This window comes from Zonotrichia leucophrys, chromosome 2 (assembly GCF_028769735.1).
Source record: "Zonotrichia leucophrys gambelii isolate GWCS_2022_RI chromosome 2, RI_Zleu_2.0, whole genome shotgun sequence".
NCBI lineage: Eukaryota > Metazoa > Chordata > Aves > Passeriformes > Passerellidae > Zonotrichia > Zonotrichia leucophrys.
Window position 1 is genome coordinate 26,608,400 of NC_088171.1, and position 25,787 is coordinate 26,634,186.

The following is a 25,787-nucleotide window of genomic DNA, read 5'->3' on the forward strand; positions in this document are numbered from 1 at the left end:
AAGTAATGCCTCCAGATTTACAGCACTGTTTTAACATTAATACTTCCTGCAAAGCTTGTCAGTACAGCAGTGTTCCAATGGCTGCCCTGAACCACATGCTCTGAACCAGATGCTCAGCATATTCAGCTGCCAGCACTACTGAATCTGTCTAAATGCACTCATTATATGACCATACTAAACTCTAGTCTGCAATACAAAATTTTATCTGTACAACTCATTTTGTGTTGCTAGTGGATTTCAAGTAAAAAGCCCTCGGTACCTGCATACATGCTAAGTCATCTCTTCTACTGGAAAAAACAATGTATAGCTTTTGTTCCTCCTGGTACATACCTGCACTCCTTCAATATTTCCTGCTATTCTCATTACTGAAACTCAAAAGATGGTAAAGAAGAACTAAAAAGACAGAGTTGACAAAGATAAGAAAGAGTTTCTGTATGAAGACAAAGTAAATTATGATTTTGTTGCTTGAAAAGCCACAATGGAATGCCAATGTGATACAATCTATACAAGTATGAAAGAAGGTGAGTATTCTAGAGTACATGAATGTAAAATGTCAGAGGACTTATACTATGGGTCAGTTGGTTTGACCATATCAATCAAAACTCACTGCCTTAAATTTATATTTTTTTGTCCCGGTGTGCTCTTCACTCAATAAGAATGACAATAATTACTATAAAGAATAGTAGATTTTTTGTTCTCTGGCTAGGAGACATCACTAGTAGGTGCAACTTGAAATAAATATTTTAAGCAGTTTTTTAAAACCAGTGTTCCTAGTACTAGCTATATATTGACTCAGTGCTGTTGTTATTCATACACTGTGTGAGCAAAGTTGTGATTACTTGCCTTTTAAAAACCAGATTGCAGTAAGTGTGTCAAAAGGATCACTTAGTTGCTGAATATTTAAGCTATGAAGACATTTATGCTATTTAAATCCTGCCCTCTGGTGTATCTACATGATAATGCATAATGATAGTAATGATAATACTTCATACTGGGTGCCTCATTCAGCATTTAATCATTTATACACACCTAGTAAAGGAGGCTACTGTCTGGGCAAAACATTTGTGCCCTTGTAATAGAAGGTGGAAGCTAAAGACCAAGATACTGAAAGACTGAGAAACAGCACTTTGAGGAGGGAGGATATGTCCTGAAAAATTGGTTTTGCTCCTTAGTTCCTACCTGATCCTGAGATTCAAAATACCCATTTCACACATTCCTCTCTTTTAGATACCCAGGTTAAGAGCACCAGTAGATCACATGGATCTCCCAAGTATTGCAAAGATAATGAAAGCTAAAAGTGAAAGTATTGGCAAAGCAGGACCAGCTGCTGAAGTAAGTACAGTTCTAGGTTGTCAGAGAAGTGAAATTACAGTCTTGTTGTGTCACTTACGTAGCACTCACCTGAGAAGTGTTTTGCATTAGTAATAAGGTAAATTATTACTTATATTTGTAAGAAAAAATAGCATGGATCAAAATGGTAACTTTTTACAACAGATTCACTTTACTTCCTGGCAGTCCCGTTTCTGAAATTCCACAGTTTCCATTTGGACTAGGCTCTCTTTGTTTTCCTTAAAGAAAAGACAAACACACCCTCCCCCAGTGCCCACAACAGAAAAACAAACCCAAACCAAACAACAAACCACAAAAACCACAACTCCAAAAAACATCCACAATTCCAATTTAGAATTATCTGTGTAAATGCTTTACTTTACCAGAAGCTTAAAGCAAAGATGGCCAAAAGTGTTGCCATTGTGTAGTCACTTTGTGGCTACAAAAATTGTTGGTTTGAATAAAGGCTTTGGTCAGGCTCAGCAACGTGGAATATTGTTAAAAACCAGCATATTTCATTTTCAAATTCTTTAAACAGCCTTTATAAATCCTCTATGTTTCTGTTTATCATAACATATGATAGAGCTCAAGCTGAGCTCTCTATCTAACAGCCTATAGTGATCAAAACTGAAGAGTCACCTTTTATTTCATGAGTTTTCCTAGAAGACTACAAGCTTTAATACACAAAAAGCCTTGTCCTCTGTCACATATATCCCCTGCTCTATCCTTCTAAAATCACTTCCACAGATCAGTTTTTCAGTTAATAAAATGCAGTAGTTATCTTCAAAAAACCCAAATGTACCTGTGAAATTCTTGCTGTATTTATTCCAATTCCCCTTCCTCACATTTCTATGCATCCCACTGAATAACAAATACAGCAGCCACCAGTAACATTAATGGAGTAGGTGAAGCTGAGAGTTTTGCACACTTATCCAAGCCTGTGCAGTTGACAAAGGCCATTCTGCCATCAAAAGAAGAGTCACCTTCCTTACTTAAAAGGATTTTTGTTTTGAATGCCTCAATTAATGAATGACCAAGGTGAAAGACCTGGGGGGCCAACTGGACCTACTGGATTCTCTGAACTTTTTTCACCCCAAAAATATATGGCATTTGAATACAGTAATTTGCATTATGTTTTTAACATGAAATTGTACAAAATTAAGTGATAATCCCAGCATATACAAAGAAAAAAAGTATGATCTGTGAAAACAAAAGAATTTTCAGTAGAATACTAAAGTCTGGAGAAAACAGTCTTGCAACTCGTGCCTATGACTGCAGCAATCATGCTGCTAAATCTGTGTAATTTGGAATCTTTATAAAGAGACATACATTTTACATAGACCAAGAGATTTGAACTACAGCTTCAAACTCTCTATGTAATGAATACTTTCTTCTCTTACCAAAAATCAGATAAAGCAATACTACCAGGTATGCCTCATGGCATGGAGAAGTAAAACACTATGTGTGAAACAGTCTGCTAGGATCCATCAAGCTTCTGCAAGTTTAAGTAATCATAACCCAAACCAGTAGTAATGTTAAAAATAGCAGTAATGGAATATATACTTTTTCTGTAAAGGGAAGAGCAGCAGTAGACTTAGATAACTAAATTAATAATTGACATGTCCTCAAACCCAGTGTTAACATTGCCTTGCAATATACAAAACTCCAGCAGTACTGAGGTGTTTCTGTATTCCTGATATGATTTAGCTATTTTGGCCAGACATGACACAAACATAACAAATCTCAAAGATTAGCATAAACTAAAGAAAAAGCTAGCCTTCCAGGAATCAAATATGAAAAAGCATAACAAAGCTGTAGGAAAAAACAGTTTCCACTTAATATATAAAAAAATACTAACTAACCTTGGTATGCCTTGATCTCTTATGAATTTTAATGTTTCTTTAAAGAAGAAGATAAGTTCAAATTGGAGTTTCACTGTAAGAAGTCTCCACAGTATTAAAAATTCTTAAAGCACTCAGAGATTTGTACATAGTGCAAACTTGGAATACTCTGCAGTCAGAGCAAGGAAAAAAAATATATACATCATCAATAAAGAGAAATTGCTGAAAATAGTTTGAGATACTATGGCATAAAAGCAATGTTACATATAAATTCACATTAGAAATAAGCAGATCTTACAAGGAATATAACAGGGACTGATCATAAATGCAGGCAACGTTTGAGAGGCCAAAAAATGTAGGATTAAAATGAGACTTGATGAAAGTCAAGCTGAATTAGATCCTTAATGATTTGGGGGTTTAAATATGTAAGTTTATTTAACTACATCAATTACAAGAAACAATGAAATACAAAAATCACTTGTTATGCAATGGTGATGAAGAGATTAATAATCACCTAGGTACAACCTCAAAATTAAACAAATATTCTGTATTATTTACAAATAAAGATGCTGCTATTGGACAAAGATGCATATGTGGAGACAGCTAGATGCAAACCAAAAGGGTAAATCAGGGCATGGAAAGCAAAACCAAAGATCCAAGCGTTTCAAAGGTTCAGAAACCTTAGAGGAATTCACAACCTCACTAATGAAACACTGCTGCAGTATTTATTTTGAGATCAGCATAGGAAACATAACTTCTGCACGTGGTAGAATGATCAAATATAAAACATCAACGTCCCAGCAGTTCATGTAACAGCTCTAGGAACTGTGACACAGTGATCCCTCGGGTGGTAACATTCTTTTGCATCAAGAAACACCAAATTGCTCTTATGTTTCTGTTAACTTACTTTGTACCTGCCACTGTACTAACGGCAGTTACTGCTTCAAAATACCATCTTTCATTTTTAACCTCTCTGAATCTCTCCTGTGCCAAAGACCCAGGAAACAGCTCTCCTGCAGCTCGTGCATTTGTTAGCAGTTTATTCAGATCATCATTGGGACTCAAGAAATGAGCAGGATATCAGATAGTTAAGCTGCTGATTCCCTAGGACCTGAAAACTTACCCTTAGGATCAAAGTTAGATGATGTGATTATTGCAGGTATTACCTACATTTATAAACTGAACTCCCATGCTTTGCCATGGAAAAATGTTATGAATACACAATCTGATTTTCATCTCTGTTAGAAAAAGAACCACCAGTGATCCTTGGAAATCTTGGTGATTCTTAGAAACAGATGTGAAAAAGTCACTATGTTCCACTTCAACAGCTGCAAAGGAAACGGAATAATGAAACTGAAACAGATAAACATGAAAATCCAGTCTGCCAATTTTGCCTCTGACATATGATAGACTACTTAATCTGAATTACTTTTTGTATTTTCCCACACGGTTTGGTCTATTTTATTTATCAAAACTATTGAGCTCTTAAAGATTTCTGTTATTAAGGAAAAAAACAGCTTGTTTCATGAAGAAAAGTGCTTTTTAAATGGAAGGAATATTACAACGAAATCTAAAACAACTAGTTGTTGCAGCACTAAATGACATTTGTGGCTTAAATTAATGAACCCTGTGAAAAATTAGCAAATAAAATGTACTTTGTTATACAAATTCTCCACTGTGCTTAGAGACAAGAAAAAAAAACAACAGACATTAACCCAAATGATGTCCAAAGCCACTCCATACACATTTTTAACCTAAAGGCACTGAATACATGCTGATTATTGAAAAGATGGATGAACAATGACTTATCATACATTTTCTTTAAAATGTTTTGCTAAGTTATAAAAACATTGGAAAGGCCATTAAAAATTATATACTGTAATTAAAAAAATTAAGTAGGAAAATATTTAATAAGGAAGCCAAAGTATATTAATTTCCTTTGTTTTATAAAAAAGGATGTAAGAAAAACAGCTAAAGAAAGGAGCTAATGTCCTGACTCTAACAGAGCTGAACAAAACTTTTAAAATGTGATGTTTAAATATTTCCAGGCCAAATACCACTGTTTCTATATGAAGAAAGTTACTCTGAGAGACTGAAACTGTCAAATTAGTACTTCAGTTTATAACTTTTATTACAGACAATTTTAAAGAGCATTGAAAACAAAAGGAAAAAGGTAACAGTTCACATCTCCACGGCTTGCAGAAAAGCAAGTTGCAAAATCCTAGCACATAGAAGTTAGGAAATATGTTTGGGCTTTTGTCCAGGTAATTTATATGTAAGAAAACTTTATCACTGTGTCATCAAATAATGGGAAAAGTCGCCCAGAGGTGGTACATAGTCCCCAGCCCCTGTGCTTTGGCTGTTTGTAGGTCCCCAGAAAGAGGGGACAGAGTGAGGCTGGATATGAGGGAGAAACTCTGCTGTGAGGGTGATGAGGCAGCGGCACAGGGCGCCCACAGAAGCGGGGATGTCCCATCCTTGGAAGTGTTCAAGGCCAGGCTGGACAGGGCTCTGAGCACCTGGTACACTGGGAGCTGTCCTTGGCAGGGGCGTTGGAATTGATACCTTAAAACTCCAGCTTTTTTGTATATTTGTAATCCTTTTTTGTATATTTGTAATTCTTTAGTGTATAAATCTAAACTCCATATAGAGTGCGAGCAGTAAGAAACGCAAACAAAAGTGAAGGGGGTGGGGACCAAACTTGGGTAATGACTTCATTACCTGAAACTGTAACTGGGAGATTAACCCCCAATATGCAAAGGGATCAAACTTATGAAAGTATGAAAACCTGTGACCTGCGGTCCATTTTTGGGTGCAGCCCCTTGGTGATCTTCGTGTGCCTTTAAAGTACCTGGAGACTCTTTAATAAATACAACCGCTTTTTATTCTCGTAATTTTGTCTAGTTTCTGGTTGTGGGTAATCTCAAAAGACATCAGACTGAGATGCGCGTTGTGGGCACAGAATGCTTCAGGCTGGAAGGGGCCGCAGTGGGCGCACTGGTCTAACCCCCCTGCTCCAGCAGGGCCACGCTGGAGGCCATTGCCAGGAATGAGTCTCGAGGGCTCCCGGCTCTCTCCAGCCCGGGGCTCTCCCCGAGCCCCAAGCCCCGAGCCGAACCCGGCCCGGCCCGTCCACTCCGCTCGGGGCCGCGGAGGGAGCGGCGGACCGCGGCCGGAAGCGCGAGCCCGAGCGGTGCTTCCGCTTCCCCGGCGCGCCGGAAGCGCCGCGGCCGCGGCCGGAAGCCCTGGTGCGCTTCCCGTTCCCGTGGCGGGCGGCGGGGCCGCTGGCGGCGGCCGGGCTGGAGCCTCCGCGGGCTGGGTGAGCGCTGGAAGCGCCCGGGAACGGACGGACGGACGGACAGACGGTGGGTGGCAGGGTGGCGGTGTCCCGGCTCCGGTCCGCTCTTGCGGCCGCCTCCGCGCTCCGCGTCTCCTGCCGGGAACGGGCGGCGGGCGGGGGCGGGGGTGACCTGCAGGCATACAGGGCCCAAGCGAGTAAATAATGCTGATTTTTCATACTTCCCGATCTTGCCTGTCTGTTCCACAGTAGTAGCAGAGGTGTGTAGGATCTGTGGGGTCTGTTTGCAGGTAGGCACGTGTGGTGCTGGTAGCTGCTGCAAGTATTTTGACAGTAATGTGCCTTTTTGAATGTTGGTGGATCAGATGCGAACGGGGACAGGGTAGCATTGGGGCAGGTGGTGGGATTGGGAACTGTACAATAAGATGACAATTTGAGTTTCTCTTGAAATCTTCCAAGACAGGAAGCCTTTCTAGCCTGTGGAGCAGGCTTTAGATAAAACTGCCAGACTCTAATTTTTGTCACTTAATGCTTTTTAATTAGCCAGGGACATTCTCTTCTAGATGTTTGAGGGCGTGGTTCTTTCCCAGCGGCACACCCACGTGTCTTGGCACAGTGCATCTCCGGTAATGTCTTCTTGCTTAATGCTGGTGAGGAGTTTGTAAACACAGCAAATCCCGTTGTCATCAGTCTGTAGGGGGCCGTGTTGGTTCTGCCTCAGTACGTACATACCAGCAAAAACAACAGGTGTTGTGAGGAGAATGCTTAATGATTTGGCCTGAAATGTGTTATGAGATAAACTCTTGGGCTGAAAATAATTTGGTTTTGTTTGTTTAATGATGATTTCCGATAAAGGACTTGGGTTTTGATAACGTTCTTACAAATTATTTTCTCAACAGTTTCCGTATGCATGGATGTCACCTGAACCTTCTTAGCAGACCTTAAATTGTGTGTCAGCTTACCCTAGCCATGAGTGGCTCCAAACCTGATATCCTGTGGGCCCCACACCACGTTGACAGATTTGTTGTGTGCGATTCAGAGCTGAGCCTGTATCACATTGACTCTGCTGTGAGCTCGGAGCTCAAGGCAGGGTCCCTGCGGCTGTCGGAGGAGACTACGGCCACGCTGCTGTCCATAAACTCGGACACTCCCTACATGAAATGTGTGGCTTGGTATCCCAAGTATGATCCCGAGTGTCTCCTTGCCGTTGGACAGGCCAATGGCCGAGTGGTGCTTACCAGCCTGGGGCAAGATCACAACTCCAAATCCAAAGATTTGATAGGCAAGGAGTTTGTTCCCAAGCATGCTCGGCAGTGCAATACCCTGGCCTGGAACCCCCTGGACAGCAACTGGCTTGCTGCTGGGCTGGATAAACATCGGGCTGACTTTTCTGTGCTGATCTGGGACATCAGCAGCAAATATGCCCCAGAGACTGCAGTTGCTACAGAGAAAGTGAGGCTTTCAGCAGGAGATGCAGAGGCAGGCCTGGTAGTTACAAAACCACTGTATGAATTAGGGCAGAATGATGCTTGTCTCTCTCTCTGTTGGCTTCCACGGGATCAGAAACTGCTCTTAGCTGGAATGCATCGAAATCTGGCTATCTTTGATCTTAGGAACACAAGCCAAAAAATATTTGTAAACACCAAGGCTGTCCAAGGAGTGACTGTTGATCCCTATTTCCACGATCGTGTTGCTTCCTTCTATGAAGGTCAGGTTGCCATATGGGATTTAAGAAAGTTTGAAAAGCCTGTTTTGACCCTGACAGAGCAACCAAAACCCTTAACAAAAGTTGCATGGTGTCCAACAAGGACTGGACTGTTAGCTACTTTAACAAGGGATAGTAACATCATTAGACTGTATGACATGCAGCATACTCCCACCCCTATTGGAGATGAAACTGAGCCAACAATAATTGAGAGAAGTGTCCAGCCATGTGAAAATTACATTGCTTCATTTGCCTGGCATCCCACAAGCCAGAACCGAATGGTGGTAGTGACTCCCAACAGGACTATGTCTGACTTCACTGTTTTTGAAAGAATTTCTCTTGCATGGAGCCCAGTGACATCCTTAATGTGGGCCTGTGGACGACATTTGTATGAGTGTACAGAAGAGGGAAAGGCTAGCTCCTTGGAAAAAGACATTGCAACCAAAATGCGCCTCAGAGCTCTCTCACGGTATGGTCTTGATACTGAACAAGTTTGGAGAAATCACCTCCTAGCTGGAAATGAAGATCCTCAGCTGAAGTCCCTTTGGTACACTCTGCATTATATCCTTTATTTTATTGTAGTTTTTGTCCTAAGGAAGTAATATACCTTTAGATATAAATCACTTACATAAAATGCATTAAAATCTTTAAATACAATGCAATGTCCTGTAAATGCTTTGAATATGTTAACAGGATGTGACTTAAAATTTTTAAAAACATTTTTTGTGAAAAATTAAGCTTCCTATATATGAAAATACTTATGAAGCAGTATACTGAAGATATGGATCAAAAACTTACAGGAAACAAAGGTCCCTTAGTTTACACTGGCATTAAATCAATTGTGAAGTCATCTTTGGGTAAGAATGTTCTAACTTTGCTATAAGTATTGTTGTAGTATGTTTGCAGAATGATACACTCATGAGTTTGTCTTTGGCAATTGTTCAAAGAGACTATTCAAAAATATAAAAACATAGTCTTTCTGTTTGTGTTTTAATAATGTAAGTTAACAGTAATTTCCAGAGTTTTCAGTGTTCTTGGAAAGTCAGTAATTGTAGAAGCATAGTATCCTCAGAAATAAATCTTTGAACTGTTTCAAACATGTGAGTTTTGATTATGGCGCTAAGAATTCTTGCTCCCTGCATATTATACTTTTTTGCATAATATTATATTCCCTGCAGAATATTGTATTTTTCAAAGCTCCACATCAGGGTGTGGTTCTAGAAAGGTGACTTTGCTGTTGTCACTGCTGTTATATTAAGTACATTTGTATGACTATGTTTAAATAGGCTGACCTGTTCTGAAGTGGTGATCAACCCTCGGTCATCACATTCTGCCTCTCATGCTGGCTGAAATCTTTCTTAGTATAATTTATTGTTTGAATACTTCTTAATAACTTATTAATAACTATGCTTCTTGGAGCAGAAAATGAGTCTTCATTTTGGGAAAGCTTCTGACACACTGATGCTGGCTGAGAACTGGTAGAGCAGGTGCTTGACAATGTATTATGTGTTTTCAATTTGAACATACTGAGAACTCCTGTCAAATGTAACAAGTGTAGAAGAAAGAAAAAAGACTGAGAAATACATGTCAAGCTTAGGTGCATAATTTTTAGTAGATCAAAATAATTTTGTGCATGCTGCTCCTTGCATGGAGTTGTAAGCAATGTTAAAGTACTAAAATGCAATACTCAGCTTTTGTACCCTGCTTTATGATTTTAGTCAAAGCCCTGTGTTGTGACTCCAATTGAAACTGTCATTTAAGCATAATTTAACTTACTTCCCATTTCTAGGAACAACGGAGAACCTCAGGCACAGCAGGAGTGGATCTGATAGACAGGCAGATATTATTCAGTATCTGAGTGAGGAGAGATCTTTGGCTTTGCAGCTCTGTGGGTGGATAAAGAAGGGAACAGACTTAGATGTGGAACCTTTCCTAAATTCATTGGAACAGGAGGGAGACTGGGAGCGAGCTGCTGCTGTAGCACTTTTCAACTTGGACATACGGCGAGCAATACAAATTCTGAATAAAGGGGCTTCCTCAGGAAAAGGTGTGTATTGTGTTTAGCTTTTTATTTTGGCACTATATCACATTAGTAGATTTTTTTCTGTTAACATAATTATGGAAGATAGTATGGAAGAGATGCCTTTTATGTTGTAAAATTGTTACTTAAAACACTGGTTGGTATTGGAGCTTGACAAATCCTGGTATTTCACTCCTCAGAGTACCATATGCCATACTGTCTATTTAAAATAGATCATATGTTTCAGAATTTCCTTCCTCATAAAAGCCCCAGAAAGGCTTATGTTTAGAACTAGTGGGATTCTTTTTGCTTCAGTAGAACTGCTGGGAGAAAGAGTGTCAAAGAGTGTCTGTCTGTGCTTTCCACAGGGAGGGTTCAGATTGGAGATGTACTGTTTTCAAATTCAAGAATAAAACTGGACTTTCTGACAGAATGAATATTTAGATTTAATAGTTTTCGTGGTTTTAGGAAACTTCTTGGCTTGAAACCTTTGTATACAATTGTCATCCTCCAGCTAGGTCTGTTAAACAATGGCTGGATATACAATCCTGTCTTTTCACTTCTTATGGATATGAATTGTGATAATGACAATCTTTTGTTATAGCTATTTCAAAATACCACAAGTAATGTGATGTTTAAAGAGGCTGTCATGCATGTAGATGCTAACTTACCAAAGGCATTTAAAGCAGAAGCTACTATACATGGTAGTGTATGCACATTAATTTAGGTCGTGTTAATTCTACTGCATTTTATGTTGCATGCTGACAAAACATTGTGTTTCAAATGGATGTTTCATTTACAGCCTTAACTGGATTCTTTCACTTTTCATTAATCAGGTGATCTGAACCTTAATGTTGTAGCAATGGCTCTGTCAGGCTACACAGATGAGAAGAATTCACTTTGGAGAGAAATGTGCAGTACTCTGAGACTGCAGTTGAACAATCCCTACTTGTGTGCTATGTTTGCTTTCCTGACGAGTGAGTCTGGTTCATATGATGGTGTTTTGGTGAGTAAATTTCTGTGTTAGGCTAAAATTTCTTTCTGCAATAGGAGCCTATAGATAAATGCACTTATGTAGGGGGAGTCCTATATATTCCAAGAATTAATCAAATTTAAACCTATTCTTTTATCCTGGTGCTGGCAAATAGCATATCTGTCTGCAGAAGAGACATCTCATGTTAGTGAAGAAGTCATGCATGAATGGCCAAAATATAGATTATAGATACACATTTTTAGAGGACTTTTATTTTTAGCGTGGAGTTATTAAACCTCTAGAAATATATTATCGAAGTAATGTAAGCAGTGGGAAGCAACAGAAGAGAGATTAATAATGGAAATGCAAAAAGCAGACTAAATGCAGTGGAGTTTTGCAGAACTTTCATCAAGCTACATTTGCAATGAAGTGTATTTTATTTTCCCTTGCTTACTTGTTAAGATAATTTCACTTTGTTGAAGGAGTAAATAGAGTATTTCCAGGGCTTCTGAAAATGCTACAGACATGCCATTTAAAGGGCAAACTAAACATGAGATACTTTGAGCCTTTGGAGGAGTTAATGTACTTTATTCCTGGTGAGAGATCAGTAGAAATACCTGATTCAGTAGGAATTATTTAGCCTAGGAGAGAACTGTTGTGGTGCAGCAGTGAAATTGACCCAAAGTGAAACCCACATTGTTGAAAGTGAAGTTGTCATAATTTGTTGCTCTTAGGGTAATGAAAAATAAAAATGGCTAGAATCCCAGAGGAGAGAAACTTGAATTTATTTTTTTTTCTTTCTTTCTGTCTGTCTTTGAGAGACAGTATTGTTGTTCTCTGGATTTTGGGTAGTACTTTTATAGATTTTTTTATTATGAACTGGCAGCTCATATGTGATAAGGTACTGTTTGTTTGGGTTTAATTTTAGTTTTCCTTCAGTGAGACCTGTTGATGTCTGCATGAAAGATTTTGCCAAGCACATGTTGTTTTGGCAGTGTCAGTCACAATTTCTAATCTGAGAATATCAGAGGGAAAAATATGGGCATAGCTAAGTGTGAGAATTGATACAGAGAAGTATTTTTTTTTCTGCAGTGTCACATCTAGTAAAATGAATAAAAAGCAGAAATACTGATACACTGCTGTACCTCAAGTGTTAATATACTTCTGGGAAATTAATTCTGGGTGTTTAGTTTTTGTTTGCTTAGGGTGTTTTGTTTGTTTTGCTAACTTTTGTTTGCAATTTAAGGAAGGAATGAGTGGTTAGGCTAGTTATTATGTAAATACAGTAAGTGGAACTTGGTTTGTTTTTCTGTTGCCTGTGACTTGGTGGGACACCTGGCTATACATGCTGGAAGCACTAAGTCCTCTACAGGACTTGCAGAGTTCGTTTTTGTAGAGTTCCATAAACCATGTAGGATGTGTTGTACCAGACTTTCCGGGTAGATTGTTCCCATACCCGCAGTCTCCCTCTGATACCTGTATCTGAGTACAAACAAGTTAGCTGATATTTAGAGTTAGCCTTCTCCACATGCCACATTTTCTTTGTACACAGGCAATTGCATTGTATTAGTTAGACAATAGTGCAACTGTTCTGATTTTTACAATGTGTTGGAAAAATGGAAAGATGTATCTGATGTCAGTAATTCCCATTTTTTTCTCTGAAGTATGAGAATAACGTGGCTGTACGAGACAGAGTGGCATTTGCTTGCAAGTTCCTCAACGATGCTCAGGTAAGTTTGAGGTTGCACATTTAAACAAACTTTTAAACTGGGCTTTATTCAGTGGCAGAAGAAACTCTGGGGTAGAGGGGTGAACAGTGGAAATGATGAGTCATGAGTTTTTTTTTTTTTCTTATCACAGTAGTATATAAGGTATGGTGTCATCTGGTTTTTAGTTTGTACTTCCAGGTTAATTTTAGATTCTGTTTTTGGTTGGTTGATTTGGGGGCTTTATTGGTTTTGTGGTTTTGGAGGTTTTGTGAGTGTTCATTACACGGTAGTTCAGATGCAGTTGCATTAACTGTACACCTGTTTTTCTGGAGAGTATTTCTATGTCTTCAGTATTTATTTCCAGGTGTTAACGTTCTCTCAAATTAGGGTTTGGTTTTGCAGCAGCAATGTTCTATTTTAAATTCACCAAAGTAATCTAAGAATACATAACCTCTCTCCTTGCATTTTCTATCAGGAAGCCTAAAGTTTGTTTATAAACACTTGATTTCATACAGTTTCATATGATATAGTAATTTAACTTCTTCTGCATAACATCCAGCAAGCAATGCATTCTGTTAGCTGCAGATGCTGTTTTTACATGTATTTATATATTTCTTCATATATATTTTTTTATAGCTCAACAGATTTATTGAAAAGCTGACAAATGAAATGAAAGAGGCTGGGAATTTGGAGGGAATACTGTTAACAGGGCTGACAAAAGATGGAGTTGACTTGATGGAAAGTTATGTTGATAGAACTGGAGATGTCCAGACGGCAAGCTATTGCATGCTGCAGGTTAGTGTTTCATTCCAAAATAAATTTTATGGAGGAAAACTAAACACAGTTTCTTTATGTTGTGAACTAAAAAGTATTTTCTGTATTAAATTGGGACAATTGGTTGTTTGGTTATTTTTGTGGAGTCATCTGAAAAACTCAGTGCTAACTGGTAAGTATGTGTCTTCACACTCTCTGGTTGAGGTAGCTTGAGGAGGTAGTAGGGGAAAGAGGCAAAAGAAAATCATAATCCTTTTCACAGCTGAACTGGGAATACCCATTTATCTGCTTATTGCTGATGTGTTTCCTGACATTTTCAGGATTTTTTTTTTTTTTTGCTTTCAGGATTTTGATAGGGAACAAAAATGAGGTTTTTTGTTTTCTTGTAGGCTTTGAGGTTTTTTTTTTAAATAATGGATTTACCTTGGCCCTTACACAGTAGCAGCTATTGCCAGTGGTGTATTTAACTGCATATGCAATCATGACAAATTGTGAAACATGGCAGAACTTTCAAATCCTTCATCTCACAGACAGGAGTTCTTAGGAGGACGTGACAACACAAGTATTTTCAACCAGGGAGAAACTGAAGAAAACATTTATCACACTCACATTACAATTTCACAGAAAATTCATATTTTTCGGGATAAATAACACTGTATTATTTCTTATATCTTGTAGTTCACTTTGTGAAGGCTTTTGAAAAAGTGACTAATACATATTGTGTGCCTTTAATGTGTCTCTGACATTTTTTCCTGCCTACTTTAGGGTTCTCCATCAGATGTACTTAAGGATGAAAGGGTTCAGTACTGGATTGAGAACTACAGGAATCTTTTAGATGCCTGGAGGTTTTGGCATAAACGTGCAGAATTTGATATTCATAGGAGTAAGCTGGATCCCAGCTCAAAGCCTTTAGCCCAGGTAAATATAAATCCTATATGAAATATGACCAGTCCATAAAGGAACGTGGCATGGTACTTGTGTAAAAAAACCCTTGCTACTCATATCTTGGTTTTTGTGAGGATTTATGTGCAAAAGAAAGACTTCAGCTTAGCCTGCCCTAAAAAAAAGGAGGTGTCACTTTTTTCAAATAACAGGTCTTTCAGAAACTGTAACCTATCAACACTTACCTTCTGGGGAAACTGGAAACTCAGATTTTTTTTCTCACATGCTGAAAAATGAAGTCAGAGATCTATCACCCAGCTGAATTGGAACTAGTTCAAATTGCTTTTGTTTTAATTGAAAAAAACTTTAAAGCTGTTTTGAAGCCCTTGAACCTGAAACTGAAGTGAACAGCAGCAACTTTCATTATCAGTTCTGGACGTACACTGACCTAAAAACTAACGCCCTGCCCAAGTGCTGTCTTCTTAACATCTGCTGGCAGTTTCAGCCAGCACGATCTTACCATGGCACCTTTTACTCTCTCATGTCTGCTAAGTGTGTTCATTGTGAGCTTTAGGGCCTGAGAGTTTCTGAGGAAAGCTGATTTTGAATTCATTTATCAGTCAGAGCTGTTGAAGCAGAGTTGTTCCAAGTGGGAGGGCGTTGAGTTTACTGCTCCTTCCTTATGTTGCTTAAGATAAATAGCCCTAAAGAATTTGAAATATGTGCTCCTTGGTATCAAGTCATAACCTGTGACACAAGGGATGTAGATAAGTAATATTAGGATAATCTTTATGTTGGGGATTGTAGTGTGAGTCACGTGACTAAAAGGAGGGAGAGACCAAACTTTATATAGTAAGAAGTAGAATAAACCTAATTTCTTCCATTACTGAAGATACAGCTTTTATTATAATACCTTAAATAATATCTTTTAAAGTTTCAGCAATTGTGCATGTTTTTATGTGCTTTTCAAGTTAGTGAGCATCATTAAGGCCTACTTCTCAGGGCTGTGTGCCTCATCTATAAGCCAAGATGTTAAGAACTCCTTCACAAGTAGGCTTGGCTTTCCAGAGCACTCTCTAGAATATCTGGTAAATAAATGTTAATTACCTTGGATGATTCACTCACAGGTGTAGCTAAAGTGGAACCAAACCAAAAAATTAATGGGCATCTGTTCTTTTTAGGTGTTTGTGAGTTGCAATTTCTGTGGGAAATCAATCTCTTACAGCTGCTCAGCTATTCCTCACCAGGGGCGCGGTTTTAGCCAGTATGGAGTCAGCGGTTCCCCCACCAAGTCCAAAGTTACGAGCTGTCCTGGTTGCCGTAAGCCCCTTCCCCGCTGTGCACTTTGCCTGATAAATATGGGAACACCAGTTTCCAGCTGTCCAGGTATGACACAGAGGGTTTTAGTTATTCAGCTGCAGCACTAGTTGGAGGCCACATTAGCAGTTCCTATTGAAAGATCTTCTGTTGCACTTCTTTTTTCTATTTGTGCTTATACTGTAAATATTCATACTCATCATTTTGAAGGGAGAAGAACCATAATTGAGAACTTGTTTACATCCCATCTGATTTTGGGATGAAACCTTTGTTTCAATTCTTAATGGTCATACAGTATGCATAGTTACTTGATTCTCACAGTTTCCATGAAATTGTCAGTCAAATTCCATGGTTAGAGAGATGTAAAGATCCAAGTATTGTGAGGATCAGTATTGTGAACTTTACCACTGAAAGAAATGGGGAGTGTGTTTTCTTGAGATCAATTGCAGGCATGCAACACAAATCATTGAATGTAAAGTAATTAATTTTTAGCTGGAAGAGAGTTGTGGTGTACTTTCTGTTATTAAGTATGAAAGAAAGCATGGGTCATGCTGTCAGAACTAAGAGGTATTATGACTGGAATTGTTTGCTTGTAAATGCCTTTGGCTCAGCATTATATAATGTCTAAATTAAAAGGATTTTGACCATATTTTTAAGTCAATCTTATTACAGAGCCATGAGCAGCTGTACAGTTGTCGTTTTTATTTACCTTTCTCATTCTTTCACTGATCTTTGTGATGACTTCTATACTGAACTTTTTCCAACTCGTAACTTAGATTTTGTTGATTTTTTTTCTAAAGCAGAAGATTTCATGTGCAGCAGAACAGGCCATGGATAATTAAATGGATTATAAATCAATCAATAAGACATAAATCACCATTGAACGAGATTCTGTCTGTAAAACTTGTTTAATAGGCTAGTTTAGCATATCTAAAAGATAAGATAAGCAACAGTTTAGCAGTCTAATTCTTTTGTGGCACTCCTCCAGTTCTTAATATTTTTTTACTTACTTCTATTTTAAAATCACAATGCTTTTTCACATTATGTTCCTTATTTCAAAATAATTTTAATGGTGTTTCTGGGACTGAAATGTAAATGAAGTGTAATGATTTACAGCCATATTTGTGGGGGTGGGTTTGCCTCTCGACAGGAGGATCCAAGTCAGATGAAAAAGTGGATCTTAGCAAAGACAAGAAGTTAGCCCAGTTCAACAACTGGTTTACTTGGTGTCACAACTGTAGGCATGGTGGACATGCTGGACATATGCTGAGCTGGTTCAGGTAAGTCGGTGTTAAAATTTTGTTATTTCACGTGTGTGTTCTGCACTGAGTAGAACATGTCTCCTTCCCTGTATCTATCATTATAAAGTTTAAATAACAGAACTGAACTGTGATACTGAGTTTTTCTGAGATGCTATACTTCTGCACATAGTTAAATGTATAATTGCAAAATTATTTTAGCTGTTTTTTCTTTTTTTGACTGTTGCTATTTAGGGACCATACTGAGTGCCCAGTTTCTGCCTGCTCTTGTAAGTGTATGCAGCTGGATACAACAGGGAATCTCGTTCCAGCAGAGACTGTCCAGGCATAAATACTGTTAGAAAATGTGTGGCTCTCTGATGGATGTCCATCACAGTCCAAGCAGATATTTTAGACAAGGTAATTTGTGACTTACTGTGAAAAAATAAATTGCTATCAAAGTAGTAAAATGATGTGTGTATGACTGTGCTTGGTAGAAACAGGTATTCCTGAGGTGAGCCTCTAGGTACAGTGCATGGCCCTTATTCAGAGGACTGAAGAAAAGCACTCCTGGAATTGTGGACTCTTTGAATTTGCTAAAATGCAAAGAAGACCTTTATTTAAAAAGTTTTCGTGATAATGCTGATTGGTCCCAAAGCTGAGTTTATATGCTGTGAAAGCAGACCTTCAAAATAAACACTTGAAAAGAAGATGGCAAAGTTATGCTATGGATTCCTCTGTTCATTGTTTGATCACTGTCTTGCATGCAAATGTTTGTTTGTTTCCTTGTAAGTTTATTTAAACTGCCACTGCTAACTGCCTTCTAAACATTTTTATTTTAAAGAAAAATTCTTTTCTTTCTGTTCCCAGGTTTTGTTGCTAGTAAAGCAATGTCTTTACAATTCAAGTTCTTACTTAACTAGGCTACATATCTAGCTGATGCAGATTTTAATGCTGAAGAATTTGGGGGTTTTCTCTCCTAGTGATGACTGTATCTTAGAGAAGAGTTCCCTGTGAAGTCATGTGACTGTTTCAGTGCAGAGTGCAGGTAAACTATAGGAGGTTGTATCTGATAAATTTTTAATTTAGTACTGTGAAGATCTGAAATCTCAAGGACTGGAGACTTGTAAATATGTAAGTTTTAAACTACGTCAAGTTTTGACTGCAAAGATATTTGAAGACTTTGAGATAATCAGCATTTCCCTGTACTTCTGAAATATATTGGGAAGTGTGGAATCAACCTGTATAAATCCTGCTTCTGGTCACTAGTGGACACCCATCTGCTCCCAGTTTTGAGTAATTGATCAGAGTACTTCTAGATGTGTTACCAGCTGGAATTAAGATTATTTATTAACTTGAGAGAACATCAATGATATTTTGATAATACTGTGCTCGGAGCTAATTGGTATTGTTGTCCTTGACTTTGTAGGCAACATTCACACAAATTAGGGAAAAAAACAAACCTGTTTTAAGGTATGTGATAATAACATCAGTTTACTTGGTGTGTGTTTATTTACAGTATGTGAGTTACTCAACACTTGTTGCTATGAAATATGAAGTGGAATGCTAGCAATAAACTGGTACTGTTTGCCAGGACTGTGAAAATTGGTGTTTCAAAGAGAATATATTGTAATATACCACTAGTTCTATGTGCTCTAGTGTAGTTTCAAGAAGATAAAATGTGGAAATGTACAAGATGTACATGTACTGTGGATGTACAAGATTACATTCAGGACTTTGGGTTATATTTTCTGAGTTAGCATTAATGTTGTAACACATCTGCTGCATTTATTTTGATCTAAAATTGGCAAAGACAATTTTTAAAGTTAAAAATCTAAGAGGTACTTGGTATTTCTAGGCATGGGAGAGCAGTTCCTTTTTTTTCTTTTTAGAATATTTATTTCTCATTCCAGTATTTTTGCACACTTCACATTGCTGTTGAAGAGTTCTTCAAAATGTTCTCCATTTATAAATGTAAACTGGGGCTTACTGTATGATACCCTATTTATATAAATACAGGCAATAAAGGTTTTGGTTTATGTAAATGAGGATTGGTAAGTGTCAAGAGTTTGTTTTTTATTCTTGTGTAGTAACATTTAGTAAATTTCTATGATAATTTCCATGTTGAGGTGAATGCAACTACCAACATACAGTGTCTCATTTTCTCATGTAAAGAAAATTAATCTGTAACATTTTCACCTCGATTATAACTCTGTGTGTCAAATTCTATCACTAAGTTAAATTACATGCTCACTCTAGTACTCATATCTTTGCAATGTTTTGGATTATGAAGGTGTATATTCTGGTACTATGGGTTTTGGTTGTTGCAATTAATAATCAGGCTTTCAGGTCAGTAGTTACATGATTTGCAAAATTTACAAAGCTAAAGTTCTATGTTTTTTAATTACCAGATTCTTTTTTCCTTGTTTTTAAATTAATAGATCTGTCACTTTTGGGGTGATTTCTTGTTTTCTAACAAAAATATAGCTACACCCATTTTTTTAGCTGCAGTTATTTTTTTGTTTACTGTTGCCTGGTAAATCTCAGCTCAACTCTGCTGAAGGTGTCCTTGCATGCTAAAATGTTGTGATCCTGGGGCTCATGCTGATGACATTCCATTGTTGTAATTTTGATAGATGTTCCAGCCTTGCAGCCCTTCCTTGATTAAGTACAAGCACTTTATTGTCACACAGGCTGCTTGCTCATGAGCACCACATGAACTGTGAATGTGTCCATGCCCAAGCCAGGACAGCAGAGCAGGCAAGCAGGGCCAGCCAAGAGCCCAGCAAAAAGGTACCAAGTCTGAGAGAAATAAGTAATGAATGTAGTGGCAGTAGTCCTCCTCCAAATAGCATGAACTTCAAGAAGTCTGCTCCAGTTACAACATTCACTTTCTATGCCCTTTCTCCTCTGCCAGGTTCCCACCATGCACCAGCCTCTTGTCCTCCCAAAGAAGCCACCAGCTCCTCTTCATGCCTTCCATTACTGGCATTGGTGATATCCCTGTCTGGTGTTTCTGATTCCAGTTGCCCTGGTGCCTCCCCTTTGGTCAGTGTCCCAGGAAGCCCCTAGTTCCCATTTTTGTTATCTATGAGGACTGGCAGTTTCTCACCTTTCATTGTGTGTGTGGTGCCTGGGGCCCTGCTAACCATCAGGCCTAGCTGGCATGGTTGTGTCTTTCCCTTGGTATTTGAAGTAGCTGGCAATTTTCATAATGGCAGTGTAGAAAATTATGCTGATAAATGCATACATGACCTGAGCACTAGTCTAGTACCGAGAATGTTTTACAGCTCCTTGCATTGCTGTATGATTTGTACAGCCATGAAGCCAGGGTAGGCCATTTATTCACACAGACTGATGGTCTGTAGAGAAGCAGACCAATGAAAAGTGTGTAAGGGAAACCTTTAGTTGTGTCCAGCTTGCCCAGCCACCTTTCACTGCTGCAGGACAACAAGGAGAGTCTTGACTGATGAAGGGAAACCAGCATTTCCCACTTGGTGTGTTCAAACTTTCCCTCACCAGACCTCACACCCAGGCTGGTCTCTGAAGTGCTAAAGCCATCTAGTGGCAGGCTGCTCCCCTGGGCATGGGTGCTCTGGGTAACTGTACATAACATTTTACAGAGTATATGTACACAAATTACTAATTTTCTAAAGCAGAATAGAACAAAATAGTTTTAAATGCTAGGAAAACATGCATGCAGTTATTAAGAATGACATTTGATTCTACTGAACACTTAGAGTGATGATAGACAGGGCATGGCATTGTGCCACGTGGACCTTGTGTTGTTTGCTGTAGGAGACTGATTCCTACTTCAGAAGACCTCCTTCCCAGTCAGAGTAACGGTGTATCTGTAACAGAGTATCCATCTTCTAGGTGGGGAGGGAGAAAAAAATAGATCCTCTGTTAACTTGTTCATCCCTCCAGTTTGTATTGAGTTGAAAGTGTCAGTTTTTGAAACATGTTCCTCGACTAGAAAAAGAGATGTCTATAAATAATCACAAAGCTATCAGTCTTATTAAGGCAGTAAATCTAACTACTAATCCTGAAACCTGTTTGTATAAAAGTTCAAAGAATATGGCTACAGTTTACTTAAAATACTTTGAAATACTTTATTAATTCCCAGAAAATATTTCCAAAGTTCAATTTTACTTTAAATGTGTTACCTCAAGCGATGCAAAAATTTTGCCAAGTGTTGTAAATAGCCTGGACAGTAACAAAATTGGGGACTGTTGGAAGTTCCTATGGTTAGTCACCATGACAAACTGGCTGAATCCTGGTACTGCTGCTGTCATTCCAGGCAAGAATGAAGGCTGTGATGGGACTTCAACTGTGCTTGAAATTCCCAATCCTAATTCAACATCTCCCAAGTGTTAGCATCATACAAAGACAAGAACCTTGTACTCCACTTTGTTAAATTCAGCTGTGTCAGATCAAATAGAACAGGAGTTGCCACATATCACTGAAAATAGTACTCTAACATTTAATGCTGACACAAATGGCTAAATGCAGTGAATCTTTTATTGGTGAAGATACCATTTCCAAGATGCAAAATACCTCTTCCATACAATTTATATCAAAGCAAATTAAATCAAAAATCTTTATCAAATTTTTCCATACAAGTTTCCTGTAATGTATCCTAGAACCTCTACCAATTAGAAAAGGATGCTTACAAAATTTCAGTTTCTGAAAAGTCTAATCTTGCAAGAGAATGCTCCTCATAGATGCAAAAGGGTTAAATATATACAGTGAGTGAGACATTCACGTTTGTTTTCTTTGCTGAATAAATAAATTTTCAAAGAAAATACTCTTCATAGGCAACACTTAGCACATGTAACAGTGTCTTTTCAGTATATCTGTTGAAAATAAATGCAACTGTTACCATGCTGTCAGGCAAGAAACCACAGTACTGTAGTCCCCTCTGAAGCTCTAAATATATGTTAATAAAAATCAAGTGTTCCTCCCAGTACCAAATGGGTAGTATTCAGGGAAATCATGAATAATTTTTAGTGCTTCATTGTAGAGTTCCAGATCTGAAAAAGGGCAAAGAAAATGGTTATAATGCATAAGTTCAATTCCCCACAAGTCACTGACAACATTCAAGCACTACTTATTTTAAAGCAGTACTGCTGAGAGACTCCAGTCTACTTCAAGCTCCCGTTTTCCCATGGCAGGAACACTCATTGCTTTTCTGGAGGGTTCCTTGTTGGCTTGTTTTCTGGAGGGTTAGTTTTAGGCCTGCTAGCTGCACAACCACACAAGGTGTAGGGCAAGGTGAGAACCATGTGGTCAGGAGTGAGAGAACAGTGAGGCCAAAGGAAGGATCTAGACTGGCTCCAGCACTGAGTCACTTCCTACAGTTTAACTGTAAACCACTGTATTTGGTACAGAACTTCTCTCATGACACTTTTCTACACCCTGTACTTTATCTGGCAGCTTGAAGAAAGACCTTGTCTGTTAAAAAAAGGTAACTAGGCTTTCCCTTCTTATTTACTGAAGACAAGTTCAGAACTCAAATGAATATGCCATAACGTATAGTCTTACTTACCAAATGAACTTTTATCTTCTCTGAACTGGACATACGATGCACACATGATGGTTGCCTGATTTGTTACTCTTCCCACCACTTCAATAACTCCTGAAATCTCCTCATCCAGCTAGAAAACACACCAAAGATGAAATTATTAACACTGAATAGCTGCTGTCTTTACTGCACAGCTAGGAACTCTCCACAGCTGATGGTTTGCTCATGACAGATTCTGTTCCATGTCAAACAATACAGTACTACTGGATGGCCTGGTCACCCTCCCCCCAAAAAAACCACAAAAACCTTGATCCACTTAGAGATTTACAGGTTTTGTAATAGCAATTCAATACTAACAAGAAAAAATATGAAGATGTGTCTGAAGAAAGATACTGGTTTATAAGTATATAAAACTGTGTCATTTCATCACTGAACAGAGACTAATCTAGGACACAGAGAGAGAACAGTTCTGATTTTAATGCATTCAAATTGCCTTCAAACCTGTGCCAATTATAGAACTCTGTAAGGGTTAAGGAGGTATCACACATTCCAGAGAGCAGTTCCAGTGTTCCACATTCAGAAGGCATATCTGGAAATCATTTCTTAAGTAATGTGTCAGTAAGTGTTCAGAATACAAAGATATTGTCACTAATAAGCCTTTGGTGGAACAAAGGAAAAAAAGGCTAAAAAAGGCTAAAAATGGCGTAATATATTACGCCAAAATAATACAGCTTGCATGTTTTCTTTGTTTTTTAAGATACAAATTTTAACAGTGCAGTACCATTTTGGTAATGCTCTTCCAATATAAAGGTTTTATTTTTTACTTTCTAGTAAGTCTTCTGGAATAATTCCCTCCCCATAATTTTGGGGTCCTCTGTTGAAAGAGGGAACTAGACATGCACGAAGAGTGAAATATATTGAAAGGAAAAAAGTTAGCAAGCATTTCGATTAGCAAATCTATTAGTTTCCCCACTGACACTGGGTGAACTGGAGAGATGAACCTGGCCTTGTTTTTTTTGCACACACCAGTTTCTCCCAAGGCAGTGGGGCACAGACAGAAGTGCCCAGCACTACAGCTTTGCATTTACAGAGTTCAACCACTTACACCGTTAGAGAAAATATTATAGAATCATTGGTCAGATGCTAACATCTGAATTTTTAACAACTCAAGGCAGGAAATGTTTTCATAAACTCAAGAAAAATGTAAGAGACATTTTGTTGCAGTTTGATGTCAGCAATTTTTACATTTATAAGACAAAACTCTGCCAGTTACTGCATTTTTCATCAATAGGGACAGATTCTTGTCTTGAAAGACTGAGAGAGTACAATATACAATTGTTTCCCATGGAAATGGCAAAGTTTCTCAGCATTTAACAACTCATTCAGAGAAAAAGATGTAAATATACACATGCACTGAGTCAAGCTAGAGCATTTGCCATCACAATTAAAATAATTTTTTAACTACAAGATTTCTTGGTGGAAAAAACATACTTAGAAGAGAATGTCGAATTATTATTATTTCAATGGTAGGTGATAACAAAAGAGGCAGTAGTTTTGTTCAGTAGTTATAATTATATCTTATACCCATTGCATTCATTGCTTGGGGTTTTGTTTAAGAAAGAATGATTCAAGCTAACTATGGAATTTACTGAAACGCTATGACCAAAGAGTTCTAAGAGGATGAAACAACGTTAAGTCAGAAAAACTCTTTAATAAAAACACCATGTTCTTTTTGATTATAGAAGCTATAAGAAAGTGAGAGGAAAGACTGAAATTAAAATAAAGCTAATAAACGTAGTGGAATGTATTACACTGTGAACAACTAATAGAGTAAGACGAAATAGCCAGACAGGGATGTGTCTGACAAAGAATGAGTTCTCTCAGCACCAGCTGAAAATTGACCAAGAGTAAGGCAGCTCATGGGTAAGAAGGCTGACTACAAGTTAGCTGAAAGATGCAAGAAAGAGAGGCAATGAAATACAGGTGGAAAAACTCAAAACATGGAAGGCATGTACGGGTTTCAGAAGAGACAAAACCTCCGGAATCCACAAGAGGCGGCATCAAGTATTTCCAAAGCACTCCTTAACTTACAGGCTCGCTCAGCTCCACAGTCGTGTGCTTTCCGAGTCCATCCGTAAGCACGACGAGCTTCCCGCTAGAATGAATCTACAAAAGAACATTTAAGTATAGAAAAAAGGCCTGTACGCTCCAGAGGCGGCCGGGAGCGCCCAGCCTCGGCCGCCTCAGCCGCTTCTTTCCCGCAGAGCCGCGTCCGCCTCCCGCCCGCTCCCAGGCCACCTGGAGCCGCCGGGCTGCCCCCGGGACGGCGCCAGCCTCTCCCCGCAGAGCCCCGGGGCAGCCCCGTCCCGCTCCCGGAGCCCGCCCGGCGCCCCGCGCACCTTCTCGACGCGCCCCACGAAGCAGACGGGCTGCCCGATGTGCTGCGCCAGCTGCCCCGTGGCGATGCGCGGCCGCGGCACCTCGTGGATGTCGCCCATCGCCGGCGCCGCTTCCCGCCTTCTGCAGAGGGAGGGACGCGGCCCCGGCTAACGCGGCGGCCGGGGCGGGACTTCCCTTCCGCCCGAGGCGACCCGGAAGCGGAGGCGGAGGCCGGTGAGAGCGGCGGCGGCGGCCGCGGGAGGGTGGGTGATGGAGGGGCGGCTGTCGGTGCTGCCGCGGCGGGGAGGGCGGCGGGGAGGGCGGCGGGGCGGGCGGCGGGGCCGCGCCCCGGGGAGGCCGGGGGAGCCGGCCGTTAGCTTGCAGCCCTGTCCTGTCATTGAATCCTTGGAAATCGCCCCGTACTTCCCCTCCCCGGCGTTTTCCCTCTCCCTTCAGGTACCGGTTCCGCTCAGGTGTAGATTGGCAGCGTGCCCTGGCAGCCAAGAGGGCAAGAGGCGGCCTGGGGTGCATCAAGCACGGTGCAGACAGAGGAGCCTGTCCCGCTGTAGTCGGCGCTGGTGTGGCCTCACCTGGAATATTGTGTAGTTCTGGGCTCTGCAGGGGAGGGAATCAAAGCTGGTGAAGGCAGTGGTCTGTGAGAATCAGCTAAGGACTTCGGGTTTGCCTGATTTGGAGAAAAGGAGGCTGAGAATTATTCTCATCATTCCACGGCTTCCTGAGGAGGGGAAGCAAAGACACGCGATGCTGATCTCTTCTCCCTGGTATCCAGTGGATATC

At 39.5% G+C, this 25,787-nt stretch overlaps 3 protein-coding genes across 6 annotated transcripts in view; 2 read left to right on the plus strand and 1 right to left on the minus strand.

Annotated features, from left to right (window-relative positions):
- The first annotated feature begins 6,399 nt into the window (after positions 1-6,399).
- Positions 6,400-17,556, plus strand: MIOS (meiosis regulator for oocyte development). The gene is made up of 11 exons (XM_064704370.1): positions 6,400-6,535; positions 7,368-8,734; positions 8,932-9,030; positions 9,963-10,220; positions 11,030-11,199; positions 12,831-12,896; positions 13,512-13,670; positions 14,415-14,567; positions 15,713-15,917; positions 16,999-17,128; positions 17,342-17,556. The coding sequence occupies exons 2-11, from the start codon at positions 7,438-7,440 to the stop codon at positions 17,436-17,438; spliced, it is 2,634 nt and encodes an 877-aa protein (XP_064560440.1). The 5' UTR covers positions 6,400-6,535; positions 7,368-7,437; the 3' UTR covers positions 17,439-17,556.
- A 3,628-nt stretch (positions 17,557-21,184) lies between these two features.
- On the minus strand, positions 21,185-25,201 carry RPA3 (replication protein A3). Its single transcript, XM_064704378.1, has 4 exons — positions 25,010-25,201; positions 24,702-24,776; positions 22,635-22,743; positions 21,185-22,119 (listed from the first exon to the last, which is right to left on the minus strand). Exons 1-4 carry the CDS (start codon positions 25,106-25,108, stop codon positions 22,037-22,039), a joined length of 366 nt encoding a protein of 121 aa, XP_064560448.1. The 5' UTR covers positions 25,109-25,201; the 3' UTR covers positions 21,185-22,036.
- Positions 25,180-25,787, plus strand: part of UMAD1 (UBAP1-MVB12-associated (UMA) domain containing 1) — a 78,306-nt gene continuing 77,698 nt past the window's right edge. Inside the window, exon 1 of one of the 4 annotated variants that reach the window (XM_064704377.1) lies at positions 25,180-25,223. The gene's annotated coding sequence lies outside the window, so the exon portion shown is untranslated. Of the gene's footprint in view, positions 25,253-25,787 lie in introns of all 4 variants that reach the window. The other 3 variants (XM_064704374.1, XM_064704376.1, XM_064704375.1) reach the window with 3 other exon arrangements.